Source organism: Branchiostoma belcheri, unplaced genomic scaffold, assembly GCF_001625305.1.
Source record: "Branchiostoma belcheri isolate BF01 breed outbred unplaced genomic scaffold, Haploidv18h27 scaffold100, whole genome shotgun sequence".
Classification (NCBI taxonomy): Eukaryota; Metazoa; Chordata; class Leptocardii; order Amphioxiformes; family Branchiostomatidae; genus Branchiostoma; species Branchiostoma belcheri.
This window is the reverse complement of record NW_017802381.1, coordinates 671,409-693,473: the sequence shown is the minus strand read 5'-3', so window position 1 is coordinate 693,473 and position 22,065 is coordinate 671,409. Positions and strand designations below refer to the sequence as shown.

Genomic DNA, 22,065 nt, shown 5'->3' with positions numbered 1-22,065 from the left:
CCTCCTTGTGTCAATATTGAGATAAATAGCATGTGGAAGAAGTGAAAGAAGTACTTAGCTAGAAAATACTCAAAACTTAGCTGTGTGTACCAGTCAAAATTGTTCCCCTATTAAAATAAACTTGCAGAAAATTGCATTTCAGAGGATTCAAATTTCATGCCCCTGGACCCCCCTACCGGGGGCATATGTGGGCATTCCCCCACGACTGAGTCTGTCCCGCGGTAATGCTACATAATAGCCTACATTGATAAAAGGTAGACAGGAGCTTGAGATTTTTTCATTTTTTTTTTAACTTCGAAGCACATAAAAGAAAATACAAGACTGCGATGGCAAAGCAGTCAAGTTAGTTACACTTATGTAAGCGACGCCATCGAAGTTAACACAGAAATGTACACGAACAAACAATAGCAAAGCAGACATATTGGGGACGAATTAGATATAACTAATTGCGCTGTCCCACCCCTGTTCCCGTGACAATTTAAGGACTCAAGTGTAATATAAATGTTCGAAACGTATACTTTTAGTAATGATATCTTTGGTAAGACACAATTTCACAATTATCAATTTTGAACTAAAAATAGGAGGACCCGTAGAGTAGATTTTATTACATTCTTGGCGAACGCTATAGCATGGAAACTAAAGCATGGAAACCGTGGTCCATGTTGAACATGGCAAATTAGCACCCACCCCTAGCCTCCTGTGCAGGCTCCGAGGCGGGTGGGGCTTTTGATACAGCGTTTTGAAGAGTTTTTAACGCGTTATTTTAATAGCCGGCCATCCCAAATAGCCACCGACCGAGACAAGGTTCCATTCCCACCACGTTTCAAAATTGCCACCCACCTCAGAGCCTGCACAGGAGGCTAAGTCACCCCACCACCAAAAAAATGATGAGGGCCTGCAAGGGGTGGGGGAGGCGGATCCCGACAACGCTCTACGCTGAATTCAGAAACCTCTCGATTACGCTTTACGATAAATTCGAAGTGGCTACAACGCATTACGTAGAATTAAAACAGCGAATACGCTCTACGCAAAATGCACTCTACGTTGAATTAGAGCGCTCCGTCTACGCTCTACGTAGAATTAAAACGGCCGATTACGCTCTACGGAAAAGGGCTTGCGGGCCCCCAAATATCGTCGGCCGACTGACTGATGATGAGACTGCCGCAGCTTGAAAACAGTTTGATGCTCTTCCCCACGTTGTGGTCCGGTTTACCAAGGAGCTTTGAATTCATCTGATTTTTAACTAAGGCCATGTTGATTTGATTATATGGATGACATCCGCGCGCGCATGAATTTTCGGCCGTTTCCAAAAAAAAAAAAGTTTTCAACCATACTGCAAATCGTACAAAACAGTTGCAAAAGGAGCAAAAATATACCGTAGGTTACAAAAAAAATAAGTAAAAACTATACCAATGTCGTAGAATGCCAAAATCAAACGGAAAAAGACGAAATTGTAAGGAAATGAACTCGAATATTACATTATTCGCCAAACCATATTCTGTCCCATTTGTTCAACCCTCATGACCACGTAGATTTCATAATGAAAACAACTTTTTTTTTGCAAAACTTTTTTTTTTATTCGCACGCGCGCATCAGTTTTGGGGCTCCCAGAGGATGTCATCCATATGATCAAATCAACATGGCCTAAACGAGGGGCGAACGTTGAATAGTGTCGGCCAGTGGATACAGGCGGCTAACATAAAGTCCCCTTGCCCCACCGAATTTACTTGGAGATTAATTTTTAACCTCCTGGGCCTTTGGTTTACCAAGACCTGCCCTCCAGTTTCTTTCAAGACCGTCTTGAAACTGGAGGGCAGGTCTTGGTAGTGAAAATGCCCTGGGATGAGTGGGGGAGTTCTGCAGTCCCAGAACAAGCTGCTAGGAGGCTTAACCTCCACCACTTTTTTCCTGACATGAAAGTTCTTCTATTATAAAGTAGCAAGGAAAGCCGCCATGAGATTTTGCGAGACCTACAAAATATCGTCAAAACCCACGTCACAAATATGCGGAAAAACACACTGACACAGACACACCCAATCGACAAAACAACACCTCATTTTTTTCCTGGAGTAACGTTACAGGAAGGTCAGAGGCCGGACCGAAACTGTGCTACTGGAGATTACATAGCTACCACAGAAAACTACTGCACCCTTGACTTGTGTGACAGGTCATAAACTGCATAGACTGTTCTGCCTTCTTATATGGACTAAGAGAGTTTTGCTCTTTCTTCACCATTCAGTATTAAGTTTTTGTTCAATTGGCCCATCAAGAAATTATTTCCCGCATTTTGACTTCTTTAAATCTCGCTATTTCGAAATGTACTTTTTTTTAAAAGTCTGTCCTGTCCTAAGTTTAGAGATATAGCGGGATCACAGTATCCATCTGTCGGTCCATTTGCCTTCGGTTTGGTTGGCGAAAAATACCAGAAGGTACAGAAAAGAAAGCCCGATAAAAACGCCTAAAATACATTAATAAGACGTTAAAAATAAGCCCAAGCCCAAACCTCTGCTTGGAGAGTAGGCCAATCCCATTAGCCTACGTTGACTTACATAAACATCCTGCAAAATGTATTTACTCACGAGTTTAGTTAATTGCGTCATTGTGACTAAGGGGGGTTCAGAAACTGCCTGGATCCATGGTGGTGGACGTTCTTTAGTTTTCTGCATTTCAGTCAACTAATTTTCATTTCAGTTTATCGGCAAATAAACAAATCGACAAACAAAGCAAAAGCAAAACACCGGTCCTCTGGTAGGTCTGTGCGGGGTGCATATACCATGTACACATGTGGGGCACGTATGGTGTTACATTTCCTTATCTACAAGGGTTTGCCGCGGCCTGTAACAAACACAGAGGGCGCGGGCCGGGGGAGGTCTCAGCAAGGACATCCTTCAGCTAGCAATGACTGGGCGGAAAAAACATAAGGACTGCTCTGTGTCTGGGAGCCGTCCTCTCACTTCCATGCTGCCAAGAAAAATAATATGGTAAAACATGACAGATGCAGAACGATATTTTACAAATACCAGGATAAGATGAAAGAATCTGCATTGGTAGTGTTTTTTCCCCTGCTTTTTGCCTTCCACATGTGGTTTGTAGAGGTGCGGAGATTTTATCAGGGATTAGTCAAATGGTGTTAGCGTTGTGAATACCCGCCTTCTCACGAGAGAATGGGAACGTGTGAATGGTAAGTAAGTGCTAATTGCGGGGACCTGCGTTTTGGGTTACGGTGTAAGGCTTCCCGAATCTCAGATATGATATTTCCGCTAATATTAATCTGCACAGTTCTGCAGTGGAAAGCCCGTGTCGCCTGTATTCCTGAACCGTCCCGGAGACTACTAGGGTTACCTGCCCTGAAAGCTGTACAGACCCGAGCCGCGCCAATCGCGTGCCACTGTTTCGTGTCAACAGAGTCTATTTGCATTGCTGGGGAGGAGACTCGTTAGCCAAATAGCCCACATGATTGGCTCAGCATGAGTTGATACCCGATCTGTCGGCTATTTGGAGGCCCGTTTTGCAAGCAGAATAGAAGTTGACAAGGGGTGGCAGTTGGGTTGGAGTCTGCTGGTCTGGAGGAGGAAATGCTTTTCTTTCCCCGCTGAGTCAACCTTGTAAAGTTGCCGGGAATGTCATCCCGCTGAATCGCACAGCTTCGCCGCGCTTGGAGTGACCGTAGTCCCGTTTTGTGGTGTTCCAACCGTACCAAGGGAAGCCAAGTCTGCTGGTGCTGCTGACAAAAAGACGAACAAACATGACGACCAGCGTTGTTTACTCTCTACTGACGTGCAGCTTGGTGGTAATGCTTATGTGGGAGCGGACGGACTCCGCTGGCTATACTAGCGGCCAGTACAGCTGCGATCCTATTCGAATCGTGATGTGTAACGATCTGGGCTACAACGTTACACGGATGCCCAATCTGGTCGGGCACGACATGCAGCAAGACGCCGAGCTTCAACTGCAAACCTTCACGCCTCTCATCCAATATGGCTGCTCCTCACAGCTCCAGTTCTTCCTCTGCTCGGTTTACGTGCCCATGTGTACAGAGAAGGTTCCAATCCCCATAGGACCGTGCCAAAGCATGTGCCTGTCTGTGAAAAAACGCTGTGAACCCGTCCTGACGGAGTTTGGCTTTCCCTGGCCGCCAACTCTAAACTGTTCCAAGTTTCCGCTCCAAAACGACCACAACACCATGTGTATGGAAGGGCCCGGGGACGAAGAAGTCAATCTGGCGGACGGGAGCGGGAACGAGCGGCGGGGCGGTGGCCTCACCACGCCAGACGGCCATGGCGATGGGCTCCACGCGGAAAGCTGTGGCGGGCCAAACGACGACAGTTACATGTACGTCAAGAGAACGGACTCGTGTGCACTCAAGTGTGGAGTGGAGTATGGCAACTTCACCCCGGAGGAGAAGCGGTTCGCCGATATCTGGATGGCCGTCTGGGCTGGCCTGTGTTTCCTGTCCACCATGTTTACGGTCCTAACGTTCCTGATAGACACTGCGCGCTTCCGCTACCCTGAAAGACCCATCATCTTCCTGTCCATGTGCTACAATATCTACAGTATCGCGTACATCGTCAGGCTTGTGGTGGGCAGGAAAGCTATCTCATGTGACTCGGAAGATGGCCAGGCGTTTCTCATTCAGCAAGGACTTGAAAATACGGGCTGCGCAATTGTGTTTCTGTTCCTGTACTTCTTCGGCATGGCGAGCTCCATCTGGTGGGTCATCCTCACACTCACCTGGTTTCTGTCTGCTGGTCTGAAATGGGGACACGAAGCAATAGAAATGCATAGCAGCTATTTCCACCTGGCCACATGGTCCATTCCTGCCATTAAACGATAGTCATTTTGTTATGAAGCAGGTTGACGCCGATGAGTTAACCGGACTGTGTTTTGTAGGCAATCAAAATTTAGACGCGCTGACAGGCTTCGTGCTCGCGCCCCTCTTCACCTACCTGGTGGTCGGGACGTCATTCCTCCTGGCAGGTTTCGTCTCACTCTTCCGCATCCGAAATTTCATGAAAAACGACGGAACCAAAACGGACAAGCTGGAACGCCTCATGGTGAAGATCGGAGTGTTCAGTGTCCTGTACACCGTGCCAGCCACATGTGTCATCGCCTGCTACTTCTACGAACACTCCAACAGAGAACTGTGGAGGTACTCGTCTGCAAAACCCAACATTGAACTCTACATGCTGAAAATCTTCATGTCTCTTGTGGTGGGGATTACAAGCAGCATGTGGATTTGGTCCGCCAAAACCGTCAGTTCGTGGGCAAACTGCACAAGAAGACTTTGTAACTCCAAATCCGGGGAGACGACATCCAGGCCAAATGGACTGACATTGAAGGCGGGGGGAGGCAAAGAGAGTGCGGTATGAGATTTTCTCCCAAATTATCCGTTTGTCTTTATGTTCTAACAGAGAACACAATCTACTTTACCCTGCAGTGATTGGATATGTATTCAGTTGAGAATCCCTAGCAACTTGTTGATTTTTCGGACCTGCATATCCAGCAGGGCAAGATAAACAAACCAGAGGGCGAGCCATTTCTCATGTACGTTTTATCTTCATCCAAGTCTGTTTCATAAAACTTGTTCTTTGTAAGCAATATACGCTGATTCCTTCCACCAATAATTTGTAATGTATAATCAAATTATGTGCCAAAAAAAATTTGGCCCTCGGATAAATATTTTGTCGAAAACTTAGTACCGGGGCCTGACTTGTACAGAGATCTTTGAGAGTTGTTTGTAATTTTCTAAACGTTCTATAGTTTATTGACTGTACACTTTGTGTGTGATGTAACATTCTGGTGATTTGAGTTATGTAAGTTGTAAATCATCATGAACCATAACCTATAGCACTTTAAAAACTTGCTGTAGCTGTATTGTGGCAGTTCATTAACGATTATCAGTGTCTTTTGTATTGAATTTTTATGTCATCACCATTTGTATTGAAATTACAAATGCCCGGTTCTGTAATAGTAGAAGTGAACAAATGCTGTTACAATGAAAATGGCTGGCATTGTCTTGTTTTGTGTACAAAAATTATTTATGCCTATCATCCTCGGTCGTGGCAAAGTCCTTGATGACAAAAGAATTTTAGTTGTTGTTTTACACAGCTTGGGTCTTTTATCCCTGGTATTTCGTCCGGAGCCATAATGGCGACTGAAAAACAACAGGTCTTTGAGGCGCGGTGATTTTTCCCCCAGTATTTACAGAGCAGAGTGCACTCTCGTCGGCGACTTCTCAGTGCCAATTCCAACACATTCCTCTGTCCAGGCACCATATGGTGAAAAATCTTCCCCCTTCATTTGCTAATTGGTCAATTATCTGCAGTGTAATTTTGCCACATAGTGGACAAAAGGCTGTAGAGCCTAGCCGTGTGAGTCCTGCCCCTGCATTGACTATAACAAACAAAGCCCGCCTATACCCGGGTCACACGCCCTTGCTCCTCAATGCGGTCACGGTACGGCTGCGCTTGTTTGAGCACAGGACTGCGTGCATGGGCCCGACTTGTACCGCATTACTGCAAAATTTCAAAGGTTCTTACCGATCAAGTATTTTCCGATTCCTTGCCGCTGTACCCACAGAACACTCATGCTGAAGAAGGTGTCCTTTGCGCACATTCCACATCCCAGGTTGGGCCAAATTTTGGGCCTAAACAAATAACTTTAGTATATCAAGGAGGTTCAATCAGATAGAACCTTCTTGGTTAGTGTTAGGCCAGATGAAAACGACCAACTAGACCACGCAAAGTTGCTAGTTCTTACATTCTAGCAGGAAAAAAATCTTTAAAAAAATCAATGTTGGTAAAATGAACCAGACATCCATAACATTTTTTTTTACTTTCAATGGATGAACAAATGGTACAACTGTATAAAGAAGTATGAAGACAGGGACTTTACTGAACTGTTGGTAACAAAATGTGAGGTTTTTGTGGTGGATTCATATCCTGACTGGTACATGTGGTTAAAACTAGTAAATAATGCCACAAACAGATTTCATGCATCACAGTCAATTCTTTATTGACATATCAACATTGCAGACATACATACAATGTTGCCCGAATGCCAACTTCATATTTACAAAAGTAAAATGAACTCATAACATCTGCAGACATGTCCAAGAGAAAGGTAAAAAACATTGAAGAGATCTTGAATGAGGCATTTATCAAACTGACACAGCAGCCAGCCTTTTATTGTACCCAGGAGATAAAACACAGGATCAAGCCTCATCCTAAAACTACCACATTGAAAAAATAGAGTTCCACGATCTCAGACCTTCACCAATGTTTCCACAATGATTATAACTGATGTATACTAATGGTTTTCCATAGATTATGCATCAATAAGCTTGTTTTGGCATGAATTACATCAGCTGATGATCTTGAACCAAATAACATATAACATTATAAGCTATCTAACGCATGAAAGTCGTATCTTTACAAAGAGGGCTATTGTAGCATTTTCTCATTTTATTATCCATATGGGGTCCTGATTTGCTTAATTGTCTAATGATGTCCAAATGCCTTATAAAATTCCCCTTGTGTTTTTCATAACTTACGCAAATAAGGTGCCAGTTGCCTGATTGATATCTGTTGATGGACCTCTTATAGTCCATGTTTCATATTCTTATCATCAGATCCTTCATTAATTCTGAAAATTACCTTGTGATTTTCAGAATCACATCTAATTATAGAGGGCCTACATGGGGGGGTAGTGATTACAAATTACGCAAAATATTTGCCGCCGTTTATGAAATACGTTATAGTCTCATAACTGATTATGACTTTGCAATTTGCCGCTTATGTACTATATTACAAATTATGTTGATTTTGGGGGGGGGGGCTGCCTATGGATTATGAAGACTAAAAAGGCCTGATTACGCCTTACGAAAAAGGGCATGGCATGCAGACCCCCATTATATAATCACCTAAGCTGTCTATTATAGTTTTTTTATACACCAAAATCATCATGAGATTCATGACAATTCACAATCACAATGGCATTCGTGAATTATTCTGTTAAAGTTTTGTCTGTGCAGTTCCATAAAAGCTGCTAGGGGGCTCAAACCTATCTTCACAAGCCCAAGCTTGAAAAACCATCACCATAGCATGTGTGGAAGAGAGATCCACAATCATCGTTATCTTGCCAACACATTCCAACATTCCAAGTACAAGACCCATCCACAACTTCTCAAGTGTTGGTACTGCTGTTTGTATTTACTGACACCAAGGACACAGACCCCAAAACGTGACCTTCTTAGCGAAGGTAAAAAGGTGAATCTAAAAGGAGTTCCATACAACATCAGTAATCCCAAACTCATACACACCTCACATATCCAGGTGTTCAAGACAGTCTTGGGGAAGCCTTGATACAACTTTCTGCGGATACCAGGATAGCCTGGATGCCAGACCCACAGCACACTAGGCCCAACTTATCCTGTGTGTTATAGGTCTGGCATCCAGGCCAGTTCCAGGGAAGAATTATGTGAGTTGAATGGTTTCCCAGCTTTAGTTGTCATCTTTTCTCTATAAATCCTACAGATTTTTGATTATTTCAATGTACCATAGAGGTTTAAATAAGCCCCTTAAGAAGCAGAGTACTAAAAGTGAAAACATTCCCACAATGTAAATTTGTAAGTATCCGATTTCCTCTTCTTCCTGTCTGCATTGTTACCTCCAGGCATGTTACATATAAGGTAGTGCCATGCTTTCAAGTCAACTTCATCATCTGAGAGTGAGAGGGAAAAGAAGGATTTGCTTTTTGGTGGGGAAGGCACATAGAACTCTGGCCAGAACAAATATGATTGCGGTGACCTTTCCCTTTCAATCAAAGTTTAACTTGAAAAAAAGGCTTTCACAAAGAAAAGTCACGATTTTCTGAGCAGAACAGAAGCAACTGCAGCATCCCCTAAATACACGCTGGGCCACAAAGTGATTTTGGAAGTTCTCTCTGACGTGACTCCTAAGCATTGCTGACCTACAGAACTTGCCATGAGTTGTCTCCAGTCCAGGTCAACTCCATGACACACCAAAAACATTGTAACAATGGGGGGTTTATAGGTGCTACCAACTGACCCAGCTGATGGGTCTAGACCTTTTGCCGAGTGGTTAGAGTGTCGCAGTCTGAAGCTGGTGCTCGGGAGGTCGTGGGTTCGAACCCCGGCCCGGGACTAGGGGCTTTTATCTGTTTCTACTAGTACTCGCTCCTCCTGTTTCTTCCACGGTTCCCACACCGGCCCTGGGAGTTCTGGCAAAGAGTACCGCTCCAGGGATGTCGAATTCGGAAGATTCGAGGATGAATCTTGAAAAGAAAAGGTAACAATGGAGGGTTTATAGGCGCTACCAACTGACCCGGCCGATGGGTCTAGACCTTTTAGGTGAGTGGTTTGAGTGTTGAAGCTAGTGCTCGGGAGGTCGTGGGTTCGAACCCGGGACCAGGGGTTTTTATCTGTACTTGCTCCTCCTGTTTCTTACAACATGACTTCACCCTCCTCTTGAGGGACCTGAGGTAACTCTCAGGGAAAACGTTACTTGAATAGCCTGTAGTTGTAACTGTTAACATGGGGAAACTGTCCTGAGACATCTTGGAGTCAACTTGAAGTAGATTTTACACATTCAAGTTGACTATGAAACTGTGTAAAGCTTCTGGTAAAATCATTAAACACTGAGTCAACTTGGACTCAGACTCTACACATCCAAATGGACTCTGAAAACATCTAGCCTCCTTTGCAGACTTGTGGGGCGGCGGTGTTATTTTATTTTTTTGAGCGACGTGAGTTTAGGATGGTTTTGTTCCCGAGGGCCTTTGCAGAGGACGGTTTTGTCACCGTCTCTCCCTCAAAGTTCCTCAGCGGCCATAACTCGCATCACTCAAAAAAAATGAAGAACGGCGCCCCACAAGTCTGCAAAGGAGGCTAGAAAACATCTGCGTAAAGCATTATTCAGCCAGTCATAACTTTAATACTGCTGAAAACATACATGATTTATTTTATCCTTGAAGCACATAGTAGATCCAACTCAGTGGAGATCAGAAATTGCTTTACACATTATTTCGTCTAGTTTAAAGCCACCTTTTGTAACCATAAAGAGTGTATGTGGAGTGAAGAGTATAGAAACGGCTGCAATTTAAGCCCTACTCGTACTCTGTTCCTTGTGCTTGATAATGTGGACTGTATATACCAGGCCAAACCCGCGAGGGTGTCCAAGAGATGGACAACATGAGGGAGGACTTCCACCCAATAAACCTGCATAACATCAACCTACAGGACAGAGGCAATCGACAGGCTGCCATCGGGCTCACTTTAGACTAGAAACGGTATACCACTCCGAAACCCCTCAAAATCCTTTGCCACCAAAAACGGTTTCTCTTTAGACAGAGGGGTGGAAGGGTTTGAGTAAAAAATGACATGAGCATAACAGAAAATACAAGCACACTTAGCACAGGCTTTTTAGCATATCATTAGCATATGGCAAAACCGTTTTTCGAAACCCTTTCTCTTTAGACCTAGCAGGAAGAGTTTCAGGCCCCCTGCTGAAACCACGGTGGAGGTGGTTTCAGAAACGTTTCGTAAAAGAAATATCATTTTTCGCATATAAATTGGGAACGGTTAGCCCATTGGAAACGTTTTTCCACCACAAAACCCTTTAAGCGTTTCTAGTCTAAAGTGAGCCCAAGCCTCAGCATCAGTGTGCAAGCATGTCTAGTCCTCAGAAGATGGGGAACAAGAACAACTGATACTAAACCAGATAGTGAGATATAGTGAGTAGTTTATTAATCATGATCATGTAAAACAACAGATGCCAAGGAAAAATGTCTCGTAAATTTGATTTACACAGTTCAGTAATCTAATACCTCTGGATTTCCTTTGTCTTGTATTTTTATTGTACAGTCGACCACCCAGGGGACTGAGGAAAAGTGGTCTTATACAGAAATGTGACAAAACCATGAAAAAATTTCCACCTGTTTTACAATAGACTCAGAACTAATAAAATTCCCATCATTCACCAATAGGGAGTCACAGAATTTTCACATTCATTATGCAAATTAGGTCATCATTTGCATAATTGGTATCTGCCACAGATTAAATAGATTACATGTATAGTTGTACCATTATATAAAACACTAATTATAGAATTTCCTCACTAATTATGCAAATTAAGTCCTCAGTTGCATAATTTACATTTAATGTACAACTCTATCACAGCTACCTACACACCAAAAATGATGAAAATACGTTGTTCCAATCTGGACTTATTGGCTTTGAAAGTTTTTACCAGAAACTAACCTGCTGTTCCAGAACAAACTGCTAGGGGGACCAAACTTACATCACTTATTCCTGACAGGATAAGCTATCTGTCACCAAAAAGTCAGGACCATAGCTTGTTCAGGACAAAAGATACAAAAACCGGAAATTCTGCTGCAGTACCAAGGTCATCCACCAGGAGGCCCATATTTGACCTTGACCTTCGTCTTCCTAAGAATTACCAGCATGCCAAATATCATCACAATCCATAAAGGCGTTCTGAAATTATGCTGACTACAAATGTGCGGAAACACACAGACAGACACACACACAGACAGACGCGCAAAAAACAATACCTCCATTTTTCATGGAGGTAACAAAGTAACGTTTCCGGCGACGTTAACTACGCATTACTTAGACTCTGGTCAGATTTAAACTCCGACCCAGAACCAGAACAAAGCTGTGTTCTTGAACTTTAACCTTCCGTGACGGCAGGTTACGTCACCATAGGCAGACTTCATTTCGTGCAGAAGATTCTGTGGCGGGTCAGAACTGAGCACTAACATTGCCGTCCGATTGTGCCTTTATATAATACAGCTGGTAGGTGGGAATACATTCACTGTATACACTCCAAATCTCTGAGGAACGTTTGCCACTATAGCTAGACCCTTTATAGATTATACAAAGCGTATTCTTGTACTACAGAGCATGGTCTGTCATACTGTTGACTGTTTGAAAAGACTGGAAAAATTTCAAACGCTTAGCAATGCAGGCTTTCTTTCACTCAGTTAAATGCTTTTCCTGGTTTCCAACTTCAGAGTGTTATGCTCGAAAGCTACAAAGAAATTGTTAAGAAAGAAGGCTCGGAGGGCATTCAAAGTCAGGTGGGGTGGGGTCCAAAGTACATTTTAACTGTTTATCTAGCACTGAGGTTGCGTGAAGCAAAATACCTTTGTTGCGCGGTGCAACAGGGCAACAAACTATGTCACACACTCTGTGTCGCTCGTTGACAGATCAATTATAGAAATGTAGTGTTTCGCAAACATTGTATTTTCTGATATCTAGGGAAATACTCCTGAAGATGGCAACAACATCCGGAATCGCCATTCCTCAGTCTGCAGAAGATATCGCCCCCTCCTGGGTACAGCAGGTACTGCAGAAGGACCTCCCGGGCGTCACCATCACGGACGTCCATGTCAGGGGATCCATCAGCCATGGCGAGGGGTTCATGAGCGATATCATCGCTTTTGATGCCGTGGGGATCAGGAATGGTGTGAGTCAGCGATACAGTCTCGTCGCTAAACTGACAGATTTCAAACGGCCGTTGACAGTAATGAAAGAGTGGCCAAAGGACGCGCAGATAAAAATTGATACTACTGAAGTCAAGTTTTACTCGGACGTGGTGCCTGAGCTTCTCTCTCTTGCAACCCCAAGCACAGAGCGCAAAACAGGGAACGAAAAAACTCACCATCCTACTAATTCCTTATCGATCCCAAAATGCTACTTTGCTGCCACCGATCCCAGTTCTATGGTGTCCGTCAGGGTTCTGGAGAATCTGAAAACTCAGGGCTTCTCCATCAAACCCGACCGCCAGTCGCTGAGCCGTGATGAGATGATGCTTGCAGCCGGGGCGCTGGCGCAGCTGCACGGCCTGTCACATCGACTGGAGCTCCGCTTGGGCGTCCCTCTTCGTGAGAAGTACGACTGGATCGTGTCTCTCTCAGATGTCAAAGCTGCGTCAATGCAACTTGCAGGGCCCATGTACCGGGAAGCCGTAAAGGAATTTGCCGCAGTCTTTCCTGACCAGGCAGATCTTGTAGCTAGTCTGGAGAAGTTAAACCTTCAGCATCCAATGACGGAGGACCCGAGGCTTATGGTGCTAAGCCATGAAGATGCTTACGGCAATAACATCATGTTTAAGGTAAGACTTGGTGTCTTCTTTCCTTTCTTGATTGAATCTAAACATTAGAGGGTCACAACGATTTTTTTTTGTTTTCTATCAATGTTCTACAAGATGATTTATTATAATTTCTGTGGCTTTGGTCTTCAGTACGCTGAAGATGTGCCCACTGACGTGAGGCTGGTGGACTGGCAGGTTGTTGCGTACCTGCCACCGACCTATGACCTGGCGTTCCTGTTTCTTTTAAACGCGAGTTGGGACGTCTTCCACCACCACAGGGACGCCATCCTGGCTCACTACCACCACAAACTGATGGAGACCCTGGGTACAGACGGTGAGAAACCGCATTATCACTGTAAACATTTCCCAGTCAGGCCGTGTTGATTTGATTATATGGATGACATCCATGCGTGCATGAATTTTCGGTCGTTACCCCCTAAAAAGTTTCAACTACTGTAAATCGTACAAAACAGTTCCAAAATGAGCAAATATATACCGTAAGTTGTAAAAAAAATATTTGAAAACGACACCGATGTCGTAGAATGTCAAATTCAAACGACAAAGACGAAAATGTAAAGAAATGAGTTCGAAGAGTAAATTATTCGCTATAACATATTCAGTGTCATTTGTTGAACCTTCATGACCATGTAAATTTCATAATGAAAGCATCAGTTTGGGGGTTACCAGAGGATGTCATCCATATAATCTAATCAACATGGCCTCAAATATAAAAGGTGAATGCGTTTTAACTTTATTTTGCGTATGCCTTGCACAGTTATTTAATATGTAATATTAAAAGGAATTGAAAAAGGACGTACCCATGTATATTTGCCTTGCCTTCCAATTTCTGTAGAATCCTCAGGCCTACAAAGCTACACACTGGAACAGCTGAAGGCAGACTTTAAAGCCGACTGTCCGTTTGGGTTGTTCCACGGTCTCATACGGTTGAGGGGGCTTCATGCAGATCGAGGTTTGGTGCGAATAATCCAGGAGATCAAGGAGTGGGGAGTTATCTAGATATACACATGACCGATAAATAGACTCTCCGCGAGTACTTGCTTTTTTCCAATAATTTTATTCAAGAAAATGGAATAAATATACAAATAGACAAAAAGTACATGGATTACAATAAGCTACATAAAAACAGCACATTCAGTCTTGATAAACAAAAACAATGCATGTCTTTCTATGGTTTAAACAAAACTATAGATACTACATAGTACTGAAACAAGAATAAATTAATTTATAATTGTTGATACATGTATAACAACAACAAGGCAAAAAGAAATTGAACATAATGCAATTGTATAGTAGGAGTGATTTAGATTCCTGTCACCATACATGTATATGTAAATGTATTGTGTGAGAATCAACAGAGCAGACCTGGAGCAGACCAACAAGAGTTCCACGATCTCATACCTTCGCCAAATGATGTTAACCCTTGCATGTGACGAATTATACAATTTTAATTATAACTGATTTCACAAAAAAGAGCCTCATTTGCATGGAGTATATTAGTTGATCATATTCTCCACGCAATGACAGCCTTATCTTCACAAAAAGGCTATTATAGCACTTCCTCATAAATTATGCTAATGAGGTCATGATTTGAATAAATTATGTTTACCGATGTTCACATTCACTTAATTTCCACTTAATTAGGGTCCAAATGTGCCCAGCAGTTACAACTATGAAATTATAACAATTTGCCATTAGTTATGCAAATTAGGTCTTCATTTACATAATCTATATCCTCAGATGTTTTTCTCGTTCTCAATTCAATGTCACAAGCGTTTTATAGTCCTATCATAGAACAAAGCAGGTTTATAGAATTTCCTCATTAATTATGCAAATTAGCTCCTTATATGCAAAATTGTCATCTTATTATGTCAAGCATCACTCCAGCTACCTACATACCAGGAATCACGACAATCCGTCAACCGGTTCTTGAGTTATCCTCCTTCGAAGATTTTTCAACAAATGCTCCTGCAGTTCCAGAGCAAGCCGCTAGGGAAATCAAACTCATGTCACTTCTTCCCTAGCCCAAGAGCTATCTGTCATCCAAAATTCGTCACCCTAGCATGTTCAGATCACAAGATATCAAAACCGGAAGTTCTGCTGCAGTACCTAGGAGAGCCGCCAAGGGGCCAAAAATCTAATCATTTCTAGCTCTCATGAAGACCTACCCACCTACCAAGTTTCATGACAATGCATATTAATCTTCTTGAGTTATGCTGTTCACAGACAGACGGACAAACAGACGGACAAGCAGACGGACAAACGCTACTGAAAACATAACCTTCTTGCCGAAGGTATTTAAGACACTTTATCTCAAACTGTCCATTCTATGGTGAGAGAAAGGGGAGCCTTTTAAAGAAGGCAATGCCATTCCATATTCAAAGACAAAAAGAAAGCTACTTTCCACAAAACCTAGCCTGGGTGCCATCCTATTTGTATACTGGAGCTCCCATACTCGCTGCCTAAAAATATTTCATAAGGGTGCAAATATGGAAGCCGTACAAATAGGATGGCACCCAGGCTACTCAAATCCCACACATTAAGAGCAACTGGGAGCTTTAATCTTCCACTGGCACTTTCTAAAAAAGCCAAACCCAACAAGTTACAATTTTATACTATATATACACATGCTATATATATGTGTGTGTGTATATTGTGCTTCGGATCCTTGTTTTTTAATTTTGTTCTTTTCCTGTTATTTGCAATTACTGGTAGCCCTGATCTGGCAAGAATTTGCAATAATGAATGTTACTATTATGAGTATTGTATGCTAGATGGTTCACTTTCTGTTTCCCTTTATCTGAAAGAATAAAAAAAAAAAGAATTTGCAATAAGCTTAGATGAAACATGCACTGAGGATATGGCCATGCTGCAATTTGTGCATATTAGTAATAGCAGAAATACACAGTCAGAGACAAGCACACCTGCACACAAAAAGGCTAGCCTGAGTTCAATACATTTTATAAGATAAAGAATATGTTACTCCACCTTTTAGTTTGCCCTAATGACAAGACCCCAGGGGGAGAAAATTGTGGGGTCATTAATCACATCAAGGGCCGGCTGGGTGGGGGGGTTGTGTGTCTACCAACAGAGGTCCTTGTCATGAGTCATACATGTACAAGTCAAACCTGTCCTGCCGACCACCCAAGGGACCAAAGAGAAGTGGTCACCTTGGACAGGTGGTCTCCTTGAAGAGGGTCGCCTCACAACATGACGAGGCATAAATGGCTTCCAAGTCAAGATGTTCTAATGTCAAATGCTGTGAATGCATGTGGGGAGGGTGGCACATGGAACAATTTACGTCGAACAAAAACATCATCTAGTAGTGGAGGCAAACTGGCTGGTTTCTCCATGATTTTTCATTAGTTATCAATAATCAACAGTGATCGAAAATGATGTGGTCACCATGGGCAGGTATTGGGCCTTGAGTGGACCCAACTCAGGGCGGTCGCGGTCGTGTTGGCCAGGTGGTCATCTTGGACAGGTTGTTTAACGCTGGTGTCAATGGGGAAAATTTTGGGGACCAAGAAAAAGCGGTTACCATGGACAGGCCTGCTTAAAGAGGTGGTCTCCTTGGCAGGTTTGACGTACATAGGTGAAACTGAACAAGTTTCTTGACACTGAATGAGAGGAGTGAAAGAAGCCATCTACATGTACATCAGGGCACACCAACCTTCTGTCAACCTTGGGGGGGGGGGGCAGTACCAACTTCTGACGAACTTTTTCCCCGTGCTGACATCGTGCAGAACAATCACCAGTCTGCAGCACCTGGGTGTCTTATAGCTGAGAAAGACTTAGGGCTAAAGTTCCAGTGAGTCAAATTCTTCAAGAACAATTATGTATATACATAAAGACATATTAAACCTGAAAGTGCCGCTGCAGTTACAGTACTTTAGAAACTTAACCTTTGTATTCGCCACAACCTACAAACAAAGTATTATGAAAACACAATCACAACATCAATTGTTGTCAGTTATGTAGTAAAATTCTGCCGTAAAAAGCCCACGGCTGAAAACTACTAGTATGCCAGGTACCTTCTTGCCCAAACACACGTAACAACAAACTACATGTATGTCCTACTCAAGACACGAGATATACCAGGACTCAAAATCCATTTTTCTGCATACCTGCATGGAAAATTATGTGCGCCATGTATGCCAGATTCTATTGTATACTGGGAAAAAAATAAATCTCTGGATAACATGGGGGGGGGGGACCAAATTGTTACCAGAACAACTCACGACACATGTGCCAAACAACGATTGTCATATATTTGCTTGCCTCGGTGTTATCTTAGCTATAAAAAATATGATGTCCAGAATACAGTCAATCAGCTTAATCTCCAAGATATGCTTGGAGATAACATTAGCTATAACTTAGGCCACAGCAAGTAATTTTATGGATGACAGCATTGGGTGCATTGATTTTTGTCTGATTTAAAAAAAAAACGAAATTTTGTTGCCCTCTGACAATGTTCAACATGCCGAAAATGGGCAAAGATGTCATTAACATCAACAGGCAAGACAAGACTCTAATTTATTGTTAAGTCTTTTATTTAACTTTGATACAGTAATGTATTTTATTCCTTTAATATGTGAGGTTGCCAATGAATGAAAATCATTACAATGATTGAAGACTTTTCTTTGATAATTTTTTCAAAGTTCGTTGTTTCAGAGTCAAATGTTATGTTATATAATATAATAATTGGTACAATATAGCCCTGAGTAGAGTATGGCTTCCACTGAGAGACAGATCATTTTCAAAATTGGAATACTTGGCAGTATTTTTTTGCCCGCCTTTTTTCCCCCTATCCCATTAGATTTGGATCTCATCTATAAAATTTACTTGCTGTGGCGGAGGACTGTCATAGAACGTCCTTGCTGTGGCCAAACAGAAAGTCACCAGTCCAGTCAATCACATCTTCCTGGGACTAAGAGCTATCTACTCCCAATGAGCTGGCCAAAGGAAGCCTCCAGGGTGCCCAAACTATATTGGTTTCCACAATGGACCACGATCTACCAAGATATGAAACATAATGACAGTCCACTCATATCTTCTTGAATCATATACTGCACACACACACACACAACGAACAACATGCTGTACCTAAGATAGGTACATCACCTATAGGGGCAGATGTACAAAAATACTCCAGGGTGCTATCAGATTTGTATTAAAGTGGTTTATTGGATGGCACCCAGTCTAGATGTAATAAACGGACAATACCGAAAAATACTTGTGAAGCACCCTTTGATAAAATGCAACTGGTACAAATGGGACTATCACACTGATATGGAGTGTAACACCAGAGAAGAAGAACTTCACAAAGCCTGCCTCCCCAAATCGAACCCGCTCCGCACAGACTTGTCTGCTTCTGAATCCACGTCATAACCACTGGGCCAAAAGGTACAGGACCCATCAGACTGTTACAGGTCAGTCATGATTGTAGTTTTAGCAAGGACTGATCAGTTCCCTTATTTTATCATTAAAACTTTATACATGTAGTACTGATCCGTTTTGCGACAGGGAGTATTAAAGAAGTAAAGGTGCACTGACCAAGGTAAGGGACAATCCGTTAATGATGGGATGTTGCTGGCTCTGATTCTGTCATTAAATGTGCGAATGGCCCACGCCAACAGTTTACATGTGTTTTTCTGGCATCACGTGCTTTTCTGAGATCTCATTGCCTCACGCTAAATCTACTTAGGGATTTAAAAAAAACAGCGCTTTGAGGTCAAATTTCTTGATCTGTAGCAGCGCACCTGTTCAGCTGTGTTTTAAAACATTCACGGCATATAGCTCGAGCGATATACAGCTCTCACCCAGAAAAGACCCCCCCCCGAAAAGACACCCCCTCCTTTGGCCGCTCGTAGAAAAAGGCCCTTCCCCACCAAAAGTCTGCACAGGAGGCTAATTTATGCCCACCTGTTAACTCTCCGCCGCCCGGAAACAGCATACATAATGTACCAGAAATACATCATGTGCGTCACGACGCTGGATATTATTCATGCATAAATTACTATTTTTCACCGGAGCGCCGCAAACATGGAGTCCCGACTGGAGAGCGACCAGACGGTAGACCTGGCCACACGGGTGATGTTTACCGTCACTAGCGCCGTGCTCATGCTCGCTCTCGGCTGTACGGTACAACTGGAGGAGTTCTTCGCCATATTCCACCGCCCCAGATCCGTGCTGCTCTGCCTGCTGTCTCAGTACGTCGCCATGCCGCTCATATTGTGGGGGCTGGTGGCGGCTTTTTCCCTGGACGGAGGGCGGGCCCTCTCCATCCTGCTCATGGCCTGCTGCCCTACCGCCGGATTGGCTAACGTCGTCACTTACTGGGTAGATGGCGATAAAAACCTCAGGTAATATACATGTAACGAGGCAGCGTACATTTATCGAGGATCGATGTTTTCCCACCAAACAGAGAGGCACTATATTTATTATGCTATGGATGTTAGATGGGATGTTGCTAGCAAAATGATTGCGTCCTTCCACACCTTCAGCTAAGAAGCGGACATGTGATGTGTACTAAGTGTTGTTGTTTGTCATCGCGCTTGTAACAGTGCCATTTTTATATATCAGTGATGGACGGAGATTCTGTGTCCGGTTGACACAGTGTGGCGTTAGATTTCAACAGTTTGATCTGGTGACATTAAAATGATTTGGAGTGATGAACTAGATTCATATTGAGACTATTTTTTTAAATTTACGGCCAGACGTCTTCAAAGCGCGCGCTAAGCCATTAAATTTATGGTCAGTTTGTGACAGAAGAATGTTCATCTGCTTATTCAATAACCATATGGAATGTATTTGTATTCCTCTTGCATATGTGCAAGCGACTGATATCGCGTTCTCCTTTTAATACTTCATTACGCATATATTTGTTCTGGCTTTTTTTCCTTCTTGGTTATTGATATGATCAACTTCATGTATTGTTGCCTAAGCCATCTGTTTCCATACATTATTTTTCCATGAAGGCGCAAGCATCTAAGTCTGCTACCGAGAAATACGTCAGTGGTGACGCAAGAGCGGTCACTCTCTCCATTATGAATTCCCCGTCCTGCTGCACAATTACCGGCGGTAATGTGGTTCATTCATGTCGACATGAGCGGGGCGAAAATGGGTTGACATAGTTTGCCTGCAAAATTCATCAGATACGTGAAAGAGCGATTAGGCTACACCAAATGATTCTTATGGATGACGTCCGCGCGCGCATTGATTTTGGCCCAGAAAAAAGGAATTCCGTTTCTTGTTACTATGTCCAAAGAGTAACGACAGTGGGATAAGGGAAGATTTGATTAAAGGAAAGAAACAGGACAGGACGACAACTGCTGTTCCACTAGTACTGATTTAGTGTTTATGAAGAATAAAAGACTTGTTGGTTGTTGCACTGTTTTATCTCATTCAATTTATATCCTAACATTTGCCGTCCCTTAGTATATTTCAAATCTACAATGTAGGCATCTTGTTTTCTTTTTCGGCCCTTCTTGGTTTTTTTTTCGCGGTTTCCAGAGGACGTTATCCATAAAAATACTTGTTGGGCCTGATGGTATATTGCTAGTATCGGCACAGATCAAGTAGGGATCTTTGGTATAAAATCGTAGATGCCGGTGGTCGAGGGCAGAGTCTCTCCGAAGTCATTCTCACATCACTATGGAGGTTTCTCTGAGTAAATATCCGCCCGGCCCGGCCTGTTCAGCAGGCACGGCACGTCTTGGAGGCTTTCTAGCGGCGCGCGTTTTTCTCACACGTTATTCCGCCATTTATCTTTGAAATTATCAAAGAGCTCATTTGTAATGTTGTTATCGTCTCCTTCAGCGCCTTCAAATTAAGTTTTCTCTAAAAACCGCCACATTAAGAAAATGTTCCTTCTCAAGAATATGCTAAGCACCTGGATATCTGAAGTGTGCATGCCTGGGGGATTACTGATGCTATATTTGTAGATTTCTTTAAATTCACCGTTTTTTTCTACCGTGTTGTGAGAGATGATGTTTGATGCTGAAATACTGAAACAAAGATCACAATGCAACGCTTCGTTTTTGCTCCCGATCATGTATATCCCATGGGTCTATGTTTTGAAAAGACTTAATTCCATAATTTATAGCCATTCACACCACACGTGATGTGTGATGGTCGGTTAACATGTCGGTATGGTGACCTTGAAAATGTGTTTCTAGACACCTGTTCCACCATACCATCACTGTGTGGTAAACTGTTATATAAATCTAGAGAAATATATAAATATGCCGGTTCCGTATCCCGCTACCTGCGCACGTGTTCAATACCGAAAGCTTATCCTCACAATGATACACAAATCCACACAGATATGTCTCAAAATATCATCATTGGCAGTCTATTCTATCATTTCCTCATAAATTATGTAAATGAGGTGCTGATTTGAATAAGTTTTTTTAATGATGTTCGTCTTTACTTCCTGTAAACTTTAACATCTTTTGGATGTAGGCGTCTTATTCAAAGGTTCCCCTCGCCATACATGTATGAGTAGGGTCTCTCGGATAAACGGCACAACGATATTAAATCACCGAAAAGCAGCACCAGTGTAACGGTCTCCGTCTGACAGGCTCTGTAAGCGTTGTTGTCTTCAGGTACTATCCTTCGAAGTCTTTTTTAGATAAACGCAGTTCCAGAAAAAGCTGCTGGGGGGGGGGGGCAAACTTTCGTCACTTTTTTTCCGAGCCCAAGAGCATTTCGAGGTCCCAATCCATCCAACCCTGAATTATCGCGTTCACGAATACACACACACACACATGCGCGCACACACACACACTGTGAGACACACACACCTCACACACACACACACACACACACACACACACACACACACACACACACACACACGACACACACACACACACACACGACGACGACGACGACGACGACGACGACG

General features: G+C 43.0%; 3 protein-coding genes across 4 annotated transcripts in view; all 3 read left to right on the top strand.

The window, feature by feature from the left end:
• Positions 1-3,259: 3,259 nt before the first annotated feature.
• Positions 3,260-5,740, top strand: LOC109473458 (frizzled-4-like). The gene is given in 2 exon segments (XM_019773324.1): positions 3,260-4,831; positions 4,833-5,740. Coding segments are annotated over 2 exon segments (1,623 nt in total). The 5' UTR covers positions 3,260-3,745; the 3' UTR covers positions 5,370-5,740.
• Positions 5,741-11,547: 5,807 nt separating this feature from the next.
• On the top strand, positions 11,548-15,070 carry LOC109473496. 2 transcript variants are annotated; one of them, XM_019773378.1, is made up of 4 exons: positions 11,548-11,836; positions 12,318-13,157; positions 13,287-13,470; positions 13,990-15,070. In XM_019773378.1, the coding sequence occupies exons 2-4, from the start codon at positions 12,318-12,320 to the stop codon at positions 14,151-14,153; spliced, it is 1,188 nt and encodes a 395-aa protein (XP_019628937.1). In that variant the 5' UTR covers positions 11,548-11,836; the 3' UTR covers positions 14,154-15,070. The 2 variants fall into 2 exon arrangements, with proteins under 2 accessions (XP_019628937.1, XP_019628929.1); XM_019773370.1 differs by having other exon boundaries at positions 11,549-11,836; positions 12,302-13,157; positions 13,990-15,069.
• Positions 15,071-19,097: 4,027 nt separating this feature from the next.
• Positions 19,098-22,065, top strand: part of LOC109473535 (solute carrier family 10 member 6-like) — a 5,152-nt gene continuing 2,184 nt past the window's right edge. The window contains exon 1 of the mRNA XM_019773420.1: positions 19,098-19,519. Coding sequence (XP_019628979.1) covers positions 19,200-19,519 — 320 coding nt within the window. The 5' untranslated portion in view covers positions 19,098-19,199. The remainder of the gene's footprint in view (positions 19,520-22,065) is intronic.

Excerpts from the sequence above, each read along its gene's own strand:
- LOC109473496 (XM_019773378.1), top strand. The coding sequence starts at position 12,318 with ATGGCAACAACATCCGGAATCGCCATTCCTCAGTCTGCAGAAGATATC. Across the intron at positions 13,158-13,286 it reads GCAATAACATCATGTTTAAG|TACGCTGAAGATGTGCCCAC; the intron begins GTAAGACTTGGT and ends TTTGGTCTTCAG. Across the intron at positions 13,471-13,989 it reads GGAGACCCTGGGTACAGACG|AATCCTCAGGCCTACAAAGC; the intron begins GTGAGAAACCGC and ends CAATTTCTGTAG.